The sequence below is a fragment of the Metarhizium brunneum genome, chromosome 1 (genome assembly GCF_013426205.1).
Source record: "Metarhizium brunneum chromosome 1, complete sequence".
Lineage (NCBI taxonomy): Eukaryota > Fungi > Ascomycota > Sordariomycetes > Hypocreales > Clavicipitaceae > Metarhizium > Metarhizium brunneum.
In genome coordinates, this window is record NC_089422.1 from 1,867,608 (window position 1) to 1,886,820 (window position 19,213).

The 19,213-nt window shown below is 51.7% G+C and overlaps 8 protein-coding genes across 8 annotated transcripts; 5 read left to right on the forward strand and 3 right to left on the reverse strand.

The window, feature by feature from the left end:
* Nucleotides 1-437: 437 nt before the first annotated feature.
* Nucleotides 438-1,067, forward strand: Them4 (Acyl-coenzyme A thioesterase; the record flags this gene model as incomplete). The annotated part of the gene is made up of 2 exons (XM_014694448.1): nt 438-986; nt 1,038-1,067. 2 exons carry the CDS (start codon nt 438-440, stop codon nt 1,065-1,067), a joined length of 579 nt encoding a protein of 192 aa, XP_014549934.1.
* A 1,698-nt stretch (nt 1,068-2,765) lies between these two features.
* G6M90_00g005710 (uncharacterized protein) lies at nt 2,766-3,410 on the forward strand (the record flags this gene model as incomplete). The annotated part of the gene is made up of 1 exon (XM_014694447.1): nt 2,766-3,410. The coding sequence occupies one exon, from the start codon at nt 2,766-2,768 to the stop codon at nt 3,408-3,410; it is 645 nt and encodes a 214-aa protein (XP_014549933.1).
* Nucleotides 3,411-5,867: 2,457 nt separating this feature from the next.
* Nucleotides 5,868-6,950, forward strand: G6M90_00g005720 (uncharacterized protein; the record flags this gene model as incomplete). The annotated part of the gene is made up of 1 exon (XM_014694446.2): nt 5,868-6,950. One exon carries the CDS (start codon nt 5,868-5,870, stop codon nt 6,948-6,950), a length of 1,083 nt encoding a protein of 360 aa, XP_014549932.2.
* A 2,576-nt stretch (nt 6,951-9,526) lies between these two features.
* Nucleotides 9,527-10,842, forward strand: csn-6 (COP9 signalosome complex subunit 6; the record flags this gene model as incomplete). The annotated part of the gene is made up of 2 exons (XM_014694445.1): nt 9,527-9,803; nt 9,863-10,842. The coding sequence occupies 2 exons, from the start codon at nt 9,527-9,529 to the stop codon at nt 10,840-10,842; spliced, it is 1,257 nt and encodes a 418-aa protein (XP_014549931.1).
* A 321-nt stretch (nt 10,843-11,163) lies between these two features.
* On the reverse strand, nt 11,164-13,072 carry vps17 (Vacuolar protein sorting-associated protein; the record flags this gene model as incomplete). The annotated part of the gene is made up of 3 exons (XM_014694444.1): nt 11,164-12,020; nt 12,074-12,527; nt 12,590-13,072. The coding sequence occupies 3 exons, from the start codon at nt 13,070-13,072 to the stop codon at nt 11,164-11,166; spliced, it is 1,794 nt and encodes a 597-aa protein (XP_014549930.1).
* Nucleotides 13,073-14,409: 1,337 nt separating this feature from the next.
* Nucleotides 14,410-15,330, forward strand: G6M90_00g005750 (uncharacterized protein; the record flags this gene model as incomplete). Its single annotated transcript, XM_014694443.1, has 2 exons — nt 14,410-14,502; nt 14,560-15,330. The coding sequence occupies 2 exons, from the start codon at nt 14,410-14,412 to the stop codon at nt 15,328-15,330; spliced, it is 864 nt and encodes a 287-aa protein (XP_014549929.1).
* Nucleotides 15,331-15,465: 135 nt separating this feature from the next.
* Nucleotides 15,466-16,418, reverse strand: ARO7 (Chorismate mutase; the record flags this gene model as incomplete). The annotated part of the gene is made up of 3 exons (XM_066129602.1): nt 15,466-16,134; nt 16,209-16,269; nt 16,348-16,418. 3 exons carry the CDS (start codon nt 16,416-16,418, stop codon nt 15,466-15,468), a joined length of 801 nt encoding a protein of 266 aa, XP_065986023.1.
* Nucleotides 16,419-17,062: 644 nt separating this feature from the next.
* CRPE (Catalase-related peroxidase) lies at nt 17,063-18,201 on the reverse strand (the record flags this gene model as incomplete). The annotated part of the gene is made up of 2 exons (XM_014694441.1): nt 17,063-18,009; nt 18,078-18,201. The coding sequence occupies 2 exons, from the start codon at nt 18,199-18,201 to the stop codon at nt 17,063-17,065; spliced, it is 1,071 nt and encodes a 356-aa protein (XP_014549927.1).
* Between the last annotated feature and the right edge of the window lie 1,012 nt (nt 18,202-19,213).

Here is a 19,213-nt window from a genome sequence, read left to right on the forward strand (position 1 = left end):
CAACCACTTCCACGGTGAACCAAGTCTTTTCCTAGCCATTCCAGAACATCTCATGAAAAGTTTCACAAAGCAGTCGTCAGCCCTACTCAACCCTGCGACTTGGACTTTTGCCTGGTCAGATTTCCATAATGCGTGGGTTAAAATATAAGTTTGGCTTCGGGTCCCGTCACACATGGGGAGACCAGTTGCATCATGTGGTTTCCAGAAATAGACAAACTTGCATGCTTCGGGGACACGCATACCATTCCCGCTCATACACAAGGTCGCACTCTACTCGCGACATCGCACACTCCACATGCAGACAAACGGAACACAGCCATAAACCGTCAACCTTGCCCGACGTCAACGCTGAGGAAAGCCACAGCTCAGAGCAGCATTATGCAGAAGAGCTCATTTCTTCGCTACCTCTCATCAGACATCTACGCGCTTCCTCATCCATGACTGAAAGCAGCCCGGGCACCAACTACAAAGAGTTTCGCCTACATAGCAATAAAAACCCCGACACCTTTGCAAGACATCTTGTTGCCGGTTCGCTTTTTGGCAACCAAAAGCTGCCCATATATCCCCGTTTATTCATGCAAAGGACCCCGGTACCCCGAATCATTGCTGCGTGCTACGTCGGCGACCATCTCTGCGGCCACCCCGGATACGTCCACGGAGGTCTACCGTTCGTTCTGTTCGACGACATATTCGCATTGTGTGCCGGGATGGGGTTCGAAAGCGGCGTCGCAATGACAGCAAACATGAATATCAACTTTCGCAAGCCCTTGCTTCCGGAGCGTCTATGTATAATCCGTGCGGAGGTGGTGAGGCAACAAGGCCGCAAGGCTTGGGTTGAAGGCTCGGTGCGGAGTTTGGATGTATTCACTGCCAAAGATATGGAAAAAGTGTCCATGGCCGATAATGCTGGAATAAGTGCCGAGGAGGCGAATGCGACTCTTGTCGCTGAGGCTACAGCGGTGTTTGTTGAGCCAAAGTTTGCTCATGTAGGTTGTCTTTATCTCGTCTGAAAATGAAATGGCGCTAATGGTTTACAGTCGATGGTCTCGCTACTTGGGAATCATTAGGTTTTATTCATTTGGTTTATTGCCGTTTACCTTTTTTGGAAGATTTATATATAGATTTATGATATAGTCGGGAGAGACGGTGCCTGAGATTTTCTCGGCAGGGATTGATGCAAACTACAATTAGGGTGCTTGATAGGACCGATGTGAAAGAGTTTTTAGTTACAGCAATCAGAATAAGAAAGGACTTTGTTGAACTATCCAGATTTTGCTATGCAATCAAGGCACCATAATCTCCGTTACGCGTTCCACGCAACCAAGTTCCAGCCTGAAACGGTAAGGATTTCACGTAAAAGAATAAACAGCTCTTTTGGAGATTACGAAGAGAGCCAATTACATTGGCATGATTCTGCTGGACAAAGGTTTAGAGTCGGACGGCAGCCAGCTACTGATGCAAACGACATGGATGCACAACTCCATAATAGCCGGGCGGACATATACGGTCAACGGCTAAAAAATACATGGTGGCTACAACTGACAATACATAGTATATCTAAAGCTTATAGCTTTTAGAAACTTTAATTGGGAGAATTTATCGCACATTGCCAACCTCTATGGCTTACCGCTTACTAATATTTGGGAGCTAAGGCTCCATGCTTCCTCCCCCTCGAGGCCTTTTGAAATAGGCTTCAAATCAAAACATGGCAAAATGAAAAACTGTCTTGAGATACTTTACGATGGGGAGATGATGGCTTGAAATACCCAGTACAAGGCAGTGTTTTCTATGTTGTGTCCCCATTCCTCCCCTTCCATTACGGAGCTTTCATGACTCATTGACGCACGACGACAGAAGATCGAATTGTCAATTTTGACAGTCCACGTGTCTCTGGACGTATGGTCACAATTCCCTCCTCATTGAGGCAGAAAATGTATCCGATTGGTGGTAGGAGTCAGCGGGTCCGAGACCATAGAATGATGCGGAGACGGAAATTGACATTGTTGCCAGTTCCAGAATATCGGAAAGCAGGTCCAATGGCTAAACTCCATTTCTTTTAAACGTCTACATACCTAGGTAGGCAAGCGCTATTCGTTAATATATTGTGTTCGTGTTATTGTCGCATATATGCCCTTCCCGGGGCCCCTTAAACTTCCGTTTGTCCCTATGCTCCGGCGAGGGAATGTACGTCAACACGTTTGGGCAGCATTCATTCCGATGATGACTTCTAACTTGGGTGAAACAAGCATACTCAGTATGCATGGAGTCCCTGTGCCACACCCAATCCACTCAGTATTTTTCCTCTGGTCATAAGCAGCGCGGGTAACACCAACGGTAAGCGGTGCGGAGCTACCAATAGCCGAGAACCGAACTCGATGCAGGCCAGGATAAGGTCTCAAGCATGTAAGCTGGTGGCTGGCTGTCGAAATGCACAGTCATGGCTCTGCCTGGACGTGTCGTGTGTTCCAAAGTACATAGCTCCGCTAGACGTGACTCGTGTCTGCAACCAGTGGGTGATTTGGGCATCATCGCATGCAGTGTCAACGTCCGGTGTATATCTTACTCAGTCATCCATTATGATACATGATAGGTCGCCTGTTCCGATATCCTGACGCCTGCCGCTGCAAAACGGACATATAAACGGACGTGGTTTCCCTGCTCCAAGTTAATTTTTCATCCTTCCAAGCCCACCGCCGATACTCAGTCTTATCAGACAACCCAACTACACCTCGATCCAAAAAGGGGAAGAAAAAAAAACACCCACAATGCCTACTCACCTCAAGCGCATTCTCACAGCCGTTCTGGCTATAACATTAGCAGTCCAATCCTCAATGGCCTCCCCGCCCATCCTACACAGACAAGACAACACGGCTTCCAACCCAAGCCCACGCGGGCAAGGGCCCGAAATCCAGTTCGGCCACTGCTACACAATCAAGAACAAGAACGGCGAACCGCTAGGCCACCAGCCCTCCGCCTGGAACTACCTCCGCTTCGGCGCCGGCACCAAGCCAGCCCGCTTCAAAGTGTGCCAGAACCTGGGCCAGTGCAAGTCTCCAAACACAGACTACCAGGTCCTGCTGAACCGGGCGCGGTTCTGGCTCTTCGACGTTGAGGGCAACTATTACTCGCCAAGGGGGGACTTTGTCGCCGCCAACTCGCCCCCGTTTGGCTCCAACAGGAACCTCTATCCCGCCGGCGGCGACTACAGGTACTATGTCGACTTCTGGGGCGAAAACGACTGCTCTCGTCCGGATGCTCGTCCCCTGGGCCAGTGTCCTGTCAAATTGCGCATCGACAATCTGCGAGACGACAAGGGGTTGGTTATCCAGGACGGCTACTTGAAGGCTGCTGCTTCGGGGGATGACGTTGTCGTCGTCACTTTTGAAGACGCAAAGTGCCCGGATGAGTAAACAATTTACCGGGCTTGGGGACGTTGAGGGCCCAAAAGCGGATTTTTGTTGCAAACTTTTCACGCTGCGCTCTATTTCCTATGTCGTATGGAAAATCAAACGTATGGCTGATTCAGGCCTCGCAAGGTTCGCTGCATGAAGCTCTCCATGAGGGCTTGAGCTCGGCCAACCTACAGAAAAGTCCTTTCTTTACCGACGCGTTCTTTTGTTCTCTGGCGTTACAGAAGCGACGCACCCTTGGGTTGTGGCCTCGGCTTGCACGGTTGACGGTGTCATTTTGCACCACACTTGTAATTGCAGAGTGTAACTAGTCACGCGTCAGCAATTATCTAAAGCACGCGGTTTGTGTACCTGCAGTGCCATGGATGCTTGCCATGCTGCTGATGGAGCTTCTTTGCTGCCTTTGGCCTTTTTGGCTGTGATTTTTCAACTTGTGATACTCTGGGACCTGGACAAACTTCATACATGGCTTTGACCGAAATCGTAGCTCTGATTGTACTTGGATTCCCTTGCTGTTTATCTAAACAGCACAAGTTGCGTGAAGTTAGTTCTAAACTCCATTATGACGTACAAATCTGAGTCATGGCCAGACTACTAAAACTTGGGTGTAAAGAGACTGTATGGACGGGATTTTTTGCAAGGCCATGGCGAACTAAATGTCTACAGGTTTCTACTTCCAGTTTACCACCATGCACTATGCTCCTGAGGAAAAAGCACAGTTCCCCAACCGGCACAGCGTCACTGAAACGTGGCGAGTACCAAAAATATCAACGGCCCTGGTAGTCTCGAAGCCAGCAGCTTCGTACAATGGGAGCCGGCCGGCGTCGCAACCAGATAGCAGTCTCTCCCCTGCTCCCTGGCCTGCTGTACGCCCCAGTTCAGTAGCATTCGCCCAATGCCTCTCCTTTTTTGCCGAGGATCAACACCATTGCATTGCCTGAGAGCCAGTGCGAGACAATTCCTATGCCGTGATCAAGTTTTGATAGCGTATTCTTTGATCCTCGCCATTATAGCATGACCCGAGACGGGTGGGTTTGCGGCACTTTGACGCCCTCGGCATTCCATCGACGCACGATTGATTGAATATTGCCTGTAGGCTGCACTTCGAGCGAATTTCTGAGTGTATATGTAGGTAAAAAGGATCCTATAAGATAGTCGCAGCTTGCAATCAGGCGAGCAACGAAAGACGAGCAGCGCCGGCGAGCTCACAGTGGCCATTGGCTCCATGTCTTGGCTGGTATCGCCAATCGAAAACTGTCGATGCTGGGCATTTCCCATCTAAAGAGAGTAGATTTTTCAAGGGCATTGGCAAGAGGTTGCGACCAAGGATACCCTGAGCCGGTATGTTTCCAAACTCACTGGCATTCCTGAATCCGTCTTGGTTACGCCACCTAGGAAGGTCACTGATGAATTTCCAATCGCCAGACGGATATCGTGCATCGCCGGCCGACAAACCACCAGGATCGAGACCATACCGTACAGTCTCCCGGGTATTTTAAACATTCACATGCCCATGCTATGCGGCGAAGGGGCCATGGCTTTTCAGCGAGTACATACAAGAGGAAATCATTCGGAAGTACAACGACATGTCAGCTTTTGCTTGTACCGGGGACCCGACCCCCCTCTGGATTCATGCATGTCCTGGCACCATCTCCATCTTGTTTCAAAACCGGTGCCATTCAAGACGAAAGCAAGGCCAGCGATGGCACCCTGCACTGGGGCGACCGGCTGAAAACGCAGTTCTCCACGGCCAACCAACCAAGGCGTGTATGTACTTGCCCAATGCGACAGTCAAGGGCCACCGATATCGTGGTGTCGTGATGCTGCACTACCAAGACCCATCTTTTCGCGGCATCATAGAAATCGGGCGCACGGAACTCAGAGCCAATTGGAGTCTCGGTGGTGGCCCGTCCCTCGTCGAGATGGCGTCTAAACGATATATGCACATTGAATTTGTGCCAGGGAATAACAAGTCAAGTCCGGATTTTGAGTATTTTGTCCTCGTCATACAAATAGGCGCTTCTGCCAGACAAGCTCCATATTGTCCCACTTGGACCTGATAATGTGATGATGTGACGCACAGCATAACGATCTAAGCTGTTTTAGTCTAAAGACCACGTAGCGCGCACGGAAATATGATATTGCGCCAAGGCATGTGTGGAGCCGAGCGCCCCTGTTGAAAAGGGCGCATAATTCCCTCGTTCCAAAGGATCGCTCTTCAATATTACAGAGATTCCCATCATTCAATGCCAAGATGCCCTGCTTGCGTGGGAGAATCTGCATTAATACTTGACATGCCCACACTTGGTGTGTCAAGTACCAGCCATCAGTCACCCACCACCAGTCCGCCTCGAAAATAAGCTCGACGAGACCATCGTCCGGACATCTTCCTTCATGACAAGCGCTTACCTCTGGCTGCACTTTCCCTTGAAAATGTGGTCATTAGCTCAGGCCACTATGGCCGCCCACGTCTTCTACAATGTGTTTACCATACAAGCGACCATCCCGTTCGACTTCTCAAAACCCAATGCGGCAATGCCATTCTCAGACTACATATCCACCAGTGTCAAGATCCAGAGCGACAGCGGTGCTATATCCGGGTCATACACGCCAATTATAGATACAGGAAGCTGTGGCTTCGTAATCTCCGCAGCCGATCTCTCTGACTGGACCCAGGATGACGCGTCCGGACATCCCGAGGGCTGGGAATTCCTTTCTAGCAGCAAGATTCTGTATACCGGGCATTGGATCCCCAAAGACATCTACTTTACAAACGCCAAAGTTGAGGTCAAGGCCCGGATACCAATTCTTGCCGTCGAAACGAAAACACATTGCCCCACCTACAACAGAACCGCCGACAATGGTCTGTGTCCTACGCCCGCGAGTGCGATACCAATGCCGACTGGAATCAGGCTCATGGGCGTCGGATTCGGAAGGGAACATGACGGCATGCCCCAGGGTACGCCTGACAAGAACGCATTCATCAATATCCAAACCATCAATGGTGTGAATGTAACTGGCAACCCCAACTTTAGGAGCGGCTTCATCCTCTCTAAAGATGGCGTCACCGTCGGCTTGACGGCCGAGAACACAGCCGGCATGGACTTCACCAAGCTTGCTATGCGAGAAGAGCCTGCCGACGCAAGAGATTGGGCGCAGGTGGAAGGGTGCATGTCTGTTGACGGATCCAAGTCTTTTACGGGCCCGGCACTCATCGACACGGGCATTTCTCAAATGTACATGACTCTTCCTTTGGGGACCAAAGTGAATCGCACCAGTCCCCCGGTGCTAGATGATGGGTCTGTTGTCGAGATAAAGATTGGGCCGTCTGCAGATGGCAAATATATCTCGAGCGAGAATTTCACCGTCGGCGATACAAACGGCATGGATCAAGGCGTGGTCCCGTCAAGCGTGAGGTTAACGCTAGCAGACCCTGCAAAGAATGCACCCCACTTCAATACAGGTAGACACTTTCTGCGCAAATGGAATATTGCGTTTGATAGTGATGGAGGCTATTTCGGCCTTGCCAGGACAGGCTGAAACCATGCTACCTCTTCCTGCCGTCATGAGCCTTGCAATGCATTCAAGAGAACAGCACTCCGTGTCCCATCTGGTCTCTGCACTCACCTGAAGGTATCGGGATTTAAGGATCACCTTACAAGCCTTGGGGGAAAAGCTGTATGTAAGGGTGGCTTGACCCTTGAGAAAGAGAACTGCAACTCGGGGCATAGCTCTGTCACCTCCACCTCTTCAACAACTTTTATAAGATGTTCATGATTGATTATCAAGACAACACTTACCAATGTTGCCGTCTTGTCTGGAGTCGCTCTTGCTGCTCCCATATCTTCAGTCATGGTGTCGCACTTCAAGTTCGAAAGGCACAATTAGTGCGCAATCCGATGCTCTACCCGAGAGCCAGCGACACGATCTGCTATCACAGAAGAAATGAATAAAAAAAGGCATGCTGCTCTGATGGCTAGAGACCCCAAGGAAGTTAAAAAACTTAACAAGGCGTTGAGGGATACAGGGAAGAAAAACTAAGTTATTATTTTTTCTTCACTAGGTCCTCAGTGTTTTTCTTAACCTTCCCTCCTCTATCTTTCTTTTTACCTGCATCCCTCGCCGCCTTGTTAAGTCTTATAACTTCTTTGGTGTCTCTGCCTTTAGCGAAGTATTTCTCTTTTTGTTAATTTCTCTTGTTATAGCAGCTTTGGCTGATTTGCCCCCTGAGTCCCGTCAGCTTTCATAGTAGGTTATCTATTTTATCCTCGAGACAAATAATTATACAAGCATGACACAAGTATCGCAAGCGAAAATCACAGGAAGAGACCAAAGAATACACTATTTACGTATGATAACCCGTCAGACAAGCTAACATGATTAGTGATTCATCACGGCACGCCAATTGAAGCCATCTTGCGATATCCTTAGCCACTGACTTCATGGAAGCAAACTTGAAATGGCCATACACAACATATATCAGCGAGGTCTCGTCCGCATTGAGAGTTTGGCTTATTTGTCTCCTATATAAAGAAGAGGCCAGAAATAGGGGCGGAGCCAAAAAGGACTGAAATCTAGCTTAACTGGTATTTTAGGAAGCTAAAAAGGCAATTAAAAAGATAGCTAATAAGGTAATTAAAAAAGGTGCCGAGTAATAAAATATTCCGATTTTTACCTTAGCCCGGAGCCTTGTCGAGGAATACGCTTTTTTTTAAGTATAAACTTGTTTACAATAACCTAACCGGACAGTTCCAAGCGTGGTTAACCACTAAGTGTAAATTTAAACCCTCAGTAATAAAGTAAAACTAGGAACATTTTATTACCTAGCAGTCTTTTTAGTAGCTTTATCGGCTACCTTTATTATTTAGCTATTTAAGTGCTAGTCTAGCTAGATTCTGGGTACTTCTTTTTGTCTCCGCCCCCATTTCGACCTTCTTCTCCATATCCCTGAACAATTAAATATGTATATCTTAAATATACGCGCGATATAGGTTATAGAACTTACACACACAGCGGCAAATAGACGTACATGCTCTGGCGCAATGGCGGTAAGAGTCTCCATCGACAACGTTCCAAGCTCATGTATTTGCTGCAATGCACGCGGTACACGGGTGAAACCAGTTTGGAGATACCTGTTGCTGCAATGTTCGTATATCATGCTATTCTCTATAGTTTAGGGCAAGTTGCAGGACCGTCGTAAACGAGTAGATTTACATCAAGGATACCAAAATCAAATGGGCCTTGTGCTACAATTGAGGTGTCACGCGGAAATGGGCTGGTTACACAAGGGCTACGGTCACGGGATTAGGGCAGAAGGTCCTCACCGACTTCTTATATAAATAGACGGCTTTAGTCCCTCAAGGCCTTAAGGAGAACCAAGGACCTTTGATACCAAAGACTGTTATTAGATGAATTGAGTAATTGCTCCAAGCTAGGCCCTTGTCACATGAGGGATGTGAGAGTGCATGTCAACTTGCCAGCACAGTCATCAATTTAGCACGATCTCTCTCTAGACTCTACGGAGTACTCGGAAGGAACAAGCAGGCCTAGTGTCTCAGAACCGGTGTCACATAGCTTTGATGCCCATCGCAAGGGACGAGAAGTGTGGTTTGTCGCAATCCCAAGTTGACAGGTAACAGGCGGGTAGCAGGCGGGCACCACGATACTGCAGAGGGTCGCGGATACAGACTTGGAAAACTTGATAAATAGAATACAGGCACTGCGGAATCAAATTACTGGAGAAGGGAAAAGTCCGACTGGTCTTGGCCGCCAGAGGTTTCAACCTCCAACTTTCAAACCGGCAACCTTGGTGCGATATTGACCCGTGTTAGTCATCAAGGTCGAAATACCAGCAATTGGCGGGTCAAGAGCTGACCCCACATCCCATATTCACCCCAGACATCCTTTTGAGCTGAGCTGCTGTACCACTCGCGGGGCATCCAAGCTGTTGAACCCGTGCCTAAACTAAACTTCCGACACCACACATATTCAATCTTCTCCGAGCGCGCCTCTTCTCAACGAACCAACATTTTCCTCTCCACGTAACCATCCTCACCACACTTCTGTCGCATTCCACTGATTTGCGAAAACTGGCGTCGCCGCTCGCAGAGCCCACGATGGCGGCAAAGAGCTCCAACCCGCTCATTTCCAACCAGAAGAGCTCCCAGGTGCAGGCCGTCCTCCATCCACTCGTCCTGCTTACCATTTCCGACTACATCACACGGCACACTCTCCGACAACAAAAGGGCCCTATAGTTGGTGCCCTGCTTGGCCAGCAAAATGGCCGCGAGATCACAATCGAACATGCCTTCGAGTGTCATGTGCGAGAAGCGCCCGAGGTTGAAGGCGGCTATCTGCTAGATGCCTCCAAGTTTGGGGCCAGATTAGAGCAAAGTACGAAGCTTGTCCCCTATATGCAATCCATGGACCTCCATGTTTCTAACAATGCAAAGTGAAAACTGTACACAAAGAGCGACAATTAGATTTCGTGGGCTGGTACACCCTCCTACCACTCACAGGCCCGACACCCACAATTCTCCCAATCCAAACCCAGATCCTCGAAGGATGGAACGAGTCGGCCGTGCTTCTAGGCTTCCATCCGGATGAAGTGCTGAACCATTCTGTAGGCGGCAAACTTCCCCTCACCATTTACGAAAACAACTACGAAGTCGACGACCAAAAGGCTGCCAACCCCGATGGCGAGGACAAGAGGATGGAAGACGGCGAGGCTGCGCTGAAACTCAAGTTCAGCGAAGTGCCCTACTCTGTCGAGACCGACGAAACCGAAATGATAAGTATGAACTACGTAGCCGCTGGCGGGGCCAACGCCACGGCTGCATCTGCTCCAGCGTCGACTGTCGCCAAGGACGAGAAACAAGCTTGGTCCGTCGCGTCAACGAGCAAGGGCAAACGACGCCTTGTTGAGCCAAAGGCCTATGAAACGGACACCATAGACGAAACCGGCGTCTCTCATCTCACTAGAGAAGAGGAGGAAATGGTCGCTTCACTAACTACCAAAGCAAACGCCATCAAGATGCTCCATTCACGGATCCGCCTCCTCACCGCCTATCTCGAGCGCCTGCCTCCTTCCGACGTCTCCGGCGAACAGCCAGACAGCGAAACCATGGACACAGATCACACCATTCCATCACTACCCATTCTTCGACAGATCCAGGCCCTCGTCAACCGGTTCGACCTTGTCATCCCCTCAGATGAGGAGGCCTTCAACAAGGAACTGCTCCAAGAAACAAACAACGCCAATCTCGTCAACCTCCTAAGTAGCGTTATGCAGGGCGTCCACGGTGCCAGGGACGTGGGGAAGAAGTTCCACGTTGTCGAGTCGGCCAAGAAGGTGGGGCGAAAGGGCAGGGCCGAGGGTTATCTAGCCTCGCCGGGATTCAATATGCCTGGCACGGGGGACCTTTTGATATAGGACGATACTGGGACATGCCCTTGCGGCGTGGACGGGAGATGGCCAGGTCCTACTTGGGGCTGACGGTCTGTCATGCGCCACAAGTCTACACTGCACCGGCGTGGATAACTCGGTCCACATTTCCATGCGTGGCAACTACTATCCTCGGCCGTGGCCACGGCAGGCATAGCTGTATATAGTTACGACAGTCACACGATGCACAAAAAAAATAAAAAATAAAAATAAAAATAAAAATCGCACGATTCTGATAAAATTCGCTCTCATTTTAATTGTAAAGATACACTGCCTAAATGCGATGTAAGAAACCACATAGCTACAGGATTAAAACGTGCTAGTAGCCAATCTGCTCGCTGCGTTCCTCGCATCAATCCGATCGTCATCATCCTCCTCATTCACACCCGCCAGCCCTGGCACCCTCTGGCTCTCCCTCACATCGTCCTCCTTGCCCTCGGCCTCCTCTGCAACTTTGCCCATGAAGCTACTCGATGTGCTGCGCGTGGCGTCGGATCGACGCGGCACGCCGCTCCATGCATCCCCCTTTGGCCCCTGGCTCGAAGCAAGGCTTGATCGGCGCACAGTGGGGTGCGACTCCCGACCAAGTCGGCTCAAGCCGCCTGATGCGTCAATGGACCGAATGTCCGGGCGTACAGTCTCCAAAAGCGCCAGGGTTCGTCTCTCCGCGTCAATTTCACGAAGGACATAGTCGCGAATGCTGGTTCGGAGATCCGCGGACGTCCTGGCAAACCATTTTCGTCGTTCTTGAACGAGATTGTGCGTCACGCGGTTCGTCTTGTTGTATAGGTTGGCTTCGAATTGACGAGCGTCATCAAGGGCGGTGATGGCTTCGTCAACCTTTTCACGACGCACGCTAGAACTAGCTTTCAGGCGGTCCGCGGCGTTGAGTTTGCCCCTGGTGGCTTCTTGCGACTGGAGGAATTCTCGGATCAGGATTTGGCGGTTGGTGAGGGACTCCTTCACGATGAAGGCATCTTGGGAGTGGTACTGAAACGGGTCACCAATGGCGGCGGCTTGCGCGGTGGCCTGGGCGGCGTGGTAGTCGCCCATGGTCTGGATGACGCGGCCAAGCTTTTTATAGGCGTTTGCGAGGCCGGGATGAGGCTCTTGGACGTGCATGCTGCTGAGCTTGACGCCGTAGTCGGATTCAGCGAGCCCCAGGCCTGCACACGTTAGCATTCGGCGGCGGTGTTGGGTTGGTAAGAGTCTCACGCACCTCTTCTGGCTTTGACCATTTTATCGACCTTGTGACCGGCGTCCATGGTTCCCAGATAGAACAGCTTCACGGTTGGACGAGCGTCTGCTAACTCGGGGGTATCATCAGGGGGAGGGGCAAACTGCTTCAATATCTTTCTGCGGACCCCAGTAGCTGGCTGCTTCATCTTGACCAGTGGACTGTAGCCAAAGTCACTCTCGACAAAGAGCACCATCTCATCGTCTCGCATGAGAGTCTCATTGCTGCAGACATAATTGAACCATCGTTGTATCATTGCCTTTACTCTGTTCTCGTCTTCGTCTGTTCCCGCACCTGCCGCGGTTACTGGAGGCGGGACAGCAGGCACGAGAGCTTCGGGATTGGCCGATATGAGATGCTGTCCGAGCTTGACAAACTCGGAGTGGAGGCGTCTGACATCTCGATACTGCGTGGTTCGGAACGCCGGGAGGTTTGTCTAATCACGATCAGCAAAAGGCACGCAACATAAGGCCAAGTAGCGTTGCAGACGATACCCACATGAACATCGAACCGGAGCACAGGGTCCTTCTTGCCGGTTCGTTCAAGGCCTGTAATCTTGGCCTGGAGCTTGAACTGCGGCCTCTGCTGAGCTGGAGGTATTTTCTGTGCCTGTTCGGCCTGTTGGTTGGAGCCGGGTACTCGCGGTTGGGGTTCGCCGGCTTGCTGGGGAGGTTGGGAAGCATGGGGATGCGATTCACCCGCGAATTCAGCTGCAGAAGAGGCCAAGGTTGCAGACTGATCAAGATCACCGCCCTCAGTGCCTGATTCCGTGGTTGCAGTATCAGACCGCTGGAATCCGTCAGTATCGCCAGATGCTTCCAGGATTCCCGGTGGCGGGCTATATGGGAATGGGGAGCTCCCATTATCGCCAGGAATTGGCGCAAAGCCAGTGCGCGAATGCTGTGGCGATTGCACGGGGCTGCTCCCCCAAGGAGAGGCGGCCGGGTCTTCAGATTCGTTGATTGAGGCACTATAGTCCATTGCGCCGGGCGGTTCGGTTCGATGTGGTGACGACGGTCTCAGCAGCTACGGCGAGTGGCGTCTAGGATGGATGACGAGGGCAGTGGTTTACTGTAGAAGCATGGCTCTATAGTGGCAAGCGGTAAGCGTTCAGAGTCGTCTGTGGCCTGTTGTGGTTGCCGCAACGGAGGGGGTCTCGGCCAGCAAATGAAGCTTGGTAGTGAGGCAGGTTGGCAGGCTGCGATGTCAACGGGTCCAAGTCCCGACTTTAGAATTCCGCATGGTCCCATCCTCGGGGCACATGCACCAGACTCTCTCGGTGCTCTGGGCCTGGTTAATGTGGGTGGCGACGAAGCTTCTTGATTGGCTTGTTGGTCGGCAAAAGGCCCACTCTCCTTTGTCTACACTTCTACTCTGTAGGCTCTAACTAGTACTTAGTGCCTCCAGCATAGACCAGTTGACACCCATTATTGATTGACTTGGACATGACACTGCTGGGTCCCAACCCAGTTGACGTCGTTCCGGGTCTTCGGGTCTAATCCGTATTTTCTCAATCATATCCTGCATGGATTTTATACCGGACACTTCTTTGGATTATCAACGATGGCTCGCAAGCGTACACGATGCACAAATGGACACACCCACAGAAACAAGAAACCAACATGGTATGTACTATGAAGCGGCATTTTTGCGTATGTGTGTGCTCCGTCAGAAGACTCCTAATAGCTGAAAAGCTTCGAAGATGTCTTTCCCGAGCCTCGCGAGCCAACCACAGGCTCGGAAGCGTAACTTTGTTCACGGATCTCCTACTGGACATACTCCCGGGTTAGGTCAGCGACCTCTGTAGATTCTATATGCTTTGCTGCCAAATCTATTGCTATTGTGCAACAAGTTTCTGTGGTCCTTTGGCATGTCATGGAGGGCTTCTGAGCTGAATTGCTAAACGATGTGCAGTGAGCTTACGGCAACATCTTTGGGTCCGGTGTCCCGCATCACTTTGTCTGCCATGTCGAAAAATATACGGTTTACGCCTTTGAGGAATCTCGCGAACGGATTCTGATGAATAGTCCCGTATTTTAGGTCGTCATCTCGTTACTCGAATAATCACGAGTACCAAGTGACGTAAAAAGGTGGCGCATGCCTGATCAGGTTAGTGCGGGGCTGCAGCTGGCAAAAATTCTAGCGTGGAATGATTTAAGACCATCAGAATCATTCAAGGTCGGCAAATGATGATTCTTCAGCGGCACGAACCAGCTTTCTTTTTCCAATTCCTCCTCACAAGGCCCATACTCACAGCCGGCTTATTCAACGGCTGAATCTGCATCCTCGGCACAACGCCGTCTTCACACACAGTCACAATGGGCAAAAAGAGATCAAGAGAGGAGGGCAAAGACGCCCCGCCCGCCGACGCTGGCGTCGACAAAATGGACGAGGACAGCAGTGATGATGAGGTACACGACGCAGCAGGGCGCCACGGGATATCGTCGGTATGCTGACTCGGCCAACAGGACTTTGACATGGTCAATGTCGAATTCGAGTGGTTCAACTTTGACCCCGAGATCGACTTCCACGGCATCAAATCGCTTCTCCGCCAGCTCTTCGACGTGGACGCCAGCCTGTTCGACATGTCGGCGCTCGCCGACCTGGTTCTGTCCCAACCAACAATCGGCTCAACGGTCAAGGTCGACGGCAAGCAAACGGATGCCTACGCCCTGCTCACCGCTCTCAACACCCACGTCCACCGCGACACGGCGCCCATGAAGGACGTGCTGAAATACCTAGTCGACAAGGCGCAGACGAATGCCTCGCTGGCCGCGGTTCCCGAGCTCGTCAACGCCGGTAAACACATTGGTTTGGTGCTCTCCGAGCGCCTCATCAATATCCCGCCCGAGATCGGGCCCCCGCTCTACTCGATGCTCATTGACGAGGTAGAGGCCGCCGTGGAGGACAAGGAGCCGTACGAGTTTTCGCACTACCTGATTGTGTCCAAGACCTATCAGGAGGTCGAGTCGACGCTGGACGTGGAGGGCCGCAAGAAGAAGAAGGCCAGGGAGGAGTCGTCGACCTTTTTCTTCCACCCCGAGGATGAGGTGCTGCACAAGCACGCGCTGGCGTACGGGAGCTACTCTTACACCAAGGAGAACGACTCGGTGGCCGACAGCAAACGAGCGTTCCAGGAGGCGGGTATCAAGCCCGCCGGACACATGATTTTGATTGAAGCGAGCAGGTTCCCCGGCGCTGTCAAGGCCATTGCCGACTACTTGCAGCCACAGCAATAGACGTGAGCCGCACGAATAAATAAACAATGATTTATAGCTTCAATGCTAGATATTCCAAATGCCTAATTTTGCATCATGCCTCTCCCACCGCCCGCAAATTCATCCTTTCCCAAAACCACCTCTTTCGACCTGGTGCTAGTCTTTCCCCTCCAGCCTCTGCATCAAGTACTCAACCTCGACCTCCTTGGTCAAGGGAATCACAAAATCCTCGTACATGGCCACCACGGCGTCCACGTCAATCTTGCCATGCTCTTCAGAGTCGTCCGAGACGGAGGGGTCCTTTCCATACGTCAGCGCCTTCAGGCGCAACCTGGCGAGCACAGACTTCTCGACCGCCTTGTTCGTGATGCTCTCGGCGATGCCCGCCCGGTCATTCGCCAGAATCAGCTTCTTGTAGGTTTCCGGGTCGGACCGGTACTTGGACTCTGCGACGAATTTCCCGAAATGAATCCTCCGCGACAGCGCCTGCAAACAGGCAAAGTCGGACGTTGCGGCGGAGCCATAGTTCTCCTGCGACTCGCCGCGGTCCCGGCGTCCGAAGTCGGGGCACACGGCGGGCAGGAACTTTTCAATGTAGAACTTCTTGATCTTGTCGTTGACGTTGACGTCGTTGGGGTGCAGGATCTTGGGGTAGTTGAGGGGCTTGAGGATCGGGGTCTGCACGGCGTCCGGGAAGAAGGGGTATTCGTCGGGGGATTCGTACCGGCGGATGAGGGATTGGAGCTTCTCCTGTTCGGAAAAGTACCAGTCGAAGAAGGAGAGGTTGCTGTTGGGGATTTTGATGGCGCCGGGCGTGTAGATTGTCTGAAAGGGGGGGGTGGAGGGACTGGTCAGCTTTGGCGTTGAGGAGCGTCGACAGAAGGTGCTGGCAGATGTACCTTGTTCAGAGCGAATTGGACACGCTCAATGAGGTGAAACGTGATTGTATCTTCTAGGCGACTGCGAGGGTATTAACGAGGCGTCGACACGCATTGACGGGCGGTGTGGAAGAGCGCGGTTTGTACGTCGGGGACTGACATCAATTGGAAGCGAATTCGGGACAGGTCCAATACCTTGGAGGCATCGTTCATGTCAACTGCGGAGTCCATGGTTGGCAGCGAGGGAGCCGGAAGCAAGAGGCGATGCTACAATGGCAGCAGGGCGTTTGTTTTCGGGCAGCTGCGGAAGATAGTTGCGGGGGATGTTGGAGGTGATGTATTCCGGCCATGTGGGATGGATGAAACCTCGAGCTGACAACTTTGGCTCCGAATGCGGCCCAGCGGTGTGGCGTCAGCGAGGGGCAGCGGCGTTGGACGGTTCAATGTTAGGTTGGGCACGCGCCAGGCACTTGGCCATATTCGGCTAAGCGCATTGCCTGCCAGCCATCTCTCCAGGTTTTTTTTTTCAACGCATGTAAGCCATGTAAGTCATGCCAGACTTGCAAGTCTGCGACTCTCAGGTCATTTTATACAAATTCTTCGGATAAATAGAGATCAGAAGGGCCATAGCTACTGACAGGACTTGCATACCGTCATGACATTGGTTTGTAGCCGGGAGGAAATTCAATTGGAAATGGCACATGGTTGCATCTTCTCGGCTGAATATGTACATTTTTTCGGTATAAAGTTCCCGTATTCATTGTCACCTAACCATCTCCAGGTTCCGCCTCAGACCATCCTACGGCGGCTCCAACACGTCTCTCTCCTGCAGCGTCGCCATTATGCAATCGATTGATGTCTTCCATTAACAGAAATTAGGGCCAAGTCTCAGCAACGCCACCCGGCTCCCTCTTTGCTTCTTGCCTCTGCTTCGAGCTTATGTGGTAAACCCCCTTCCTAGTTTGAATCAACGGATCGTTGCTCGACTTGATTCCATGCACGCCTCCGCTTTCAGGCACAGGACTAAACGCGATTTTCTGCTGCTTATTCGCATTGTCCTCGGCAACCTTGTTGATCTCAATCGTGCCCACGGGGACCCATTTCGTGCTTTTGTACGGAATGGTAGCATCATCCAGGATGTCATCGGGACCTGCAACGTTGGCCTGAAGATTGAAGACGATGGGTGTTGTGGGAAACCTGTGCAGGAGATCGTCCTCCAGGTAGTTGGGGTCCTTGGGCGCACCATTCTCGGGGAACAAATGTACTCCGTCTGCGGGGTCGAGACGGTATCGCACATTTACGCTGTCACCGTTTGCGTTGGTTAAAACGTGGGTGTTGGGCTGGTAATATGTAATGGTGCCGTAGTTGAAGGGGTTGGGCTTGGGAGAGTCGACGAATCTAAAGGCAGACGGGTGTGTTCCCAACCACGTCTTGAATACCTTGACTGCCTGTTCAAAATCCGCTTTCTCCTTGGAATAGCTCCCGCCTTGTTTTACAGCATCGTCGAGGAGCTTCTTGGCAACGCCTTCGGCAAAGAAGAGCTTGAGGAACGTCAAGAAGTCTTGGCCGTTGTTGGCGGCGAAGCCGTTGAAGGAATGGGCAATCAAATCAGTGTATGTCCATCCATCAATCAAGAAGCGAATGGCGAGTCCCTTGGGGGTGGCTTGGTTGTCTGCGTCGGGAATGTTGGGGATGCCGCCGCCAACGGAGAATCGACCGATGATTGCGGTGGAAGGCTGGTTGAAATGAGCGGCTGTAGAAAGGGATTTCGCCTCGTTGGATGGCTTGAATTCTCCCTCTACGAGGAGACCTTTGGCGTGTGCTGGTCAAGGTGAGCTTCATGCCAGAGTGACGAATCCAGGATGGAAGCTGCAGTGATGCCATGCTTACTTGTGCGATAACCGGCATGGTAGCCGAACATGGAGGTCATTTGGTCGACCAACTCCCGGGGGAGATCCTGGATGGGATCTCCTGGCGCGGTAGAAGCGCCATCATGAGCCGAGTCGGGAGCCATGATGAGGAGGGAGGGAGAATGACCTGGACCTGGAAAAACAAGTGTGCGAGTGGTCGTTTGAAACTTGGCAAGTCCGCTTGAGTCTTGATGGTGAAGCCAGACTTGTGTCTCAAGTCGATTCTGAAGCCTCACAGGAGATATTCATGACAAATGATAATTGCAATCACGTACGGAATCGGGGGAGAGAGGCTTTCATAAGGAACCCAACCTTGGATCAGGCTGTTCAGGCAGCAAGCCTGTTATCAAATCGAACGGAGACTGACTGACTTGAACCATGTGCGCGCTTAATGCCGCCTGGCAAACCTCCGAGGGTTGCATCTAGCTCTGTATTCCCCCAGTTGCCCGGCCGTTGGGCATGGCCTCTGCCGAGCATCATCACACCGCTGGTTAGAACATCGGGCAGCATTCATACGTCGCTACCAAGAAACGGGAGGGGGATGCCGTTTTGCGTCCATGGTATTGGGCCGCTGGCCGTCCGGGAGAGCAGCGCCAGAGATGCAGTGCGGGAAACTGAGCCATCAATATGCATGTCAAATGCACATCAGCACATCAGACGGCTGACGTGGTGTGGGCAGTCAAGCCTGGCAGAGTCTCGAGGCCAGCTGAGTCCGGGCTCGGTCCGCCACTTGGAAGCAGGTCCTCGTTTATTGCTATGAGACCGCGGTGACCGGAACCATCGAGTCAAGGCCTGCATGGATGCTTTCGCCGTTGTGGATGGAGACCCAGTAGGAGATGCCGACGACGCAACACAGCATGCATGCAGTGACTCTGGTTTGAAGAAAATCGTGTATCGTCCCGGCATTATCGGTGATGTTGGGGCTGAGCATAGAGCAGACTGCGTCTTACATACATGTCAAGTTTTTTCTTTTTTTGGTGTTTTTTCTGGATGTTGCTCTGAACGACCTGGCAACAAAGAGTCAGTCGTGAAAGCTGGACATCGCCGAGCAATCCCGTTGACCGATGATGGCGTGTTGAATGTAAACTTGCGTCCAGGCATATATCGACACCTGGG